Raw genomic sequence first — 1,266 nt, forward strand, 5'->3', positions numbered from 1 at the left:
CTTTACCAGTGATTGTTGTTCCATAAAGCTGTGTCTATATATCGTACTCACAATTGCTAAATGCCATTCAAAGACTTTATTTTTATTACTTAACCAACTTTCGGAAGCACTGGCCTCGGGCATCAGAATTGTTATTACCTTGAGGCAGATTGCAGCATTAAGCAATATTTGTATTTGTTGATGCCAGTTGATGCCAATCTGATTGGCTCTCGATTAGAAATTAATGGGTGTGCTGTAAACGTTTGGAGGTCATATGGTGTCAAATGGCCTGTTGAGCAAAGATATGTTTAGGCCTACTCACTTAACAGATGCAATTAATCATGAAGATGAAAATCAAACTATAGCTAGATATGTATTCCTTTACTTCCAGTTGCTACTAGAGGCAGTATCCTGTACTTCTTGATAGTTGAGATGTCTATGGTAAATGTGATGTACCAGACTTCATTGAAACAGTTCTTGGAACTCTTTGATCTATCAATGGCTAAATCTCAGAAATCCCCTATTACTGGGAAACGTATCAATAATATCATTGAGTATCTGAATCTGTCGGTGTTTAGATACACAGCTCGAGGTCTGTATGAGAATGACAAGTTCTTGTTCACCATCTTGATGACTCTGAAGATTGAAATGGCTGCAGGACGAGTTAGACCTGAAGAATTCCAAGTCTTTATCAAGGGTAAGTAAATGTGCTTTTGGATTCCATAAAATCCATGGCCCAAGTCACAAATAAAAAGGTTTCATAATAAATGTCAAAAGACACCTTTGAGAACTCAGAAGAAATGAATTTTCCTTGAATATTATTGAAATATGATGCCTTCTCAACTTTATTTATTATTGTGTTTGTAGGAGGTGCTGCATTAGATCTCAATGCTGTAGAGCCTAAACCTAAGAAATGGATTACTGATATGACTTGGTTGAATCTGGTAGAATTAAGTAAACTACCCCAGTTTACTCAGATACTATCTCAGGTTGCCAGAAATGATAAGGTAAGGCACAATGAGTTTAAAATTTAACTTGTGGGATCCATAACATTCAATTTCATATTTAAACAGAAGCATTCTGGGATGCATTTTCCAATGTGTCAATCTCCAAGAGCCAATTAGCAGAAGCCGATACATTTCAGGTTCTGTTTTAATATTTCCATATTGCTCTAAAATTGTATAATATTGTAACTTTTGATTAATACATATACATTGTTCATATTAAATTTAAAAAAAAAACAATAATTTATTATTTATCCATGTTGATTACAAATGTTAAAGGTCA

The 1,266-nt window shown here is 34.4% G+C and overlaps 1 protein-coding gene across 1 annotated transcript; it reads left to right on the forward strand.

The window, feature by feature from the left end:
* Positions 1 to 366: 366 nt before the first annotated feature.
* LOTGIDRAFT_148678 (hypothetical protein) lies at positions 367 to 684 on the forward strand (the record flags this gene model as incomplete). Its single annotated transcript, XM_009047565.1, has 1 exon — positions 367 to 684. A coding segment is annotated over one exon (318 nt), but the record flags the coding sequence as incomplete, so codon positions are not given.
* Between the last annotated feature and the right edge of the window lie 582 nt (positions 685 to 1,266).

The sequence above is a fragment of the Lottia gigantea genome, assembly GCF_000327385.1.
Source record: "Lottia gigantea unplaced genomic scaffold LOTGIsca_11356, whole genome shotgun sequence".
Taxonomy (NCBI): domain Eukaryota; kingdom Metazoa; phylum Mollusca; class Gastropoda; family Lottiidae; genus Lottia; species Lottia gigantea.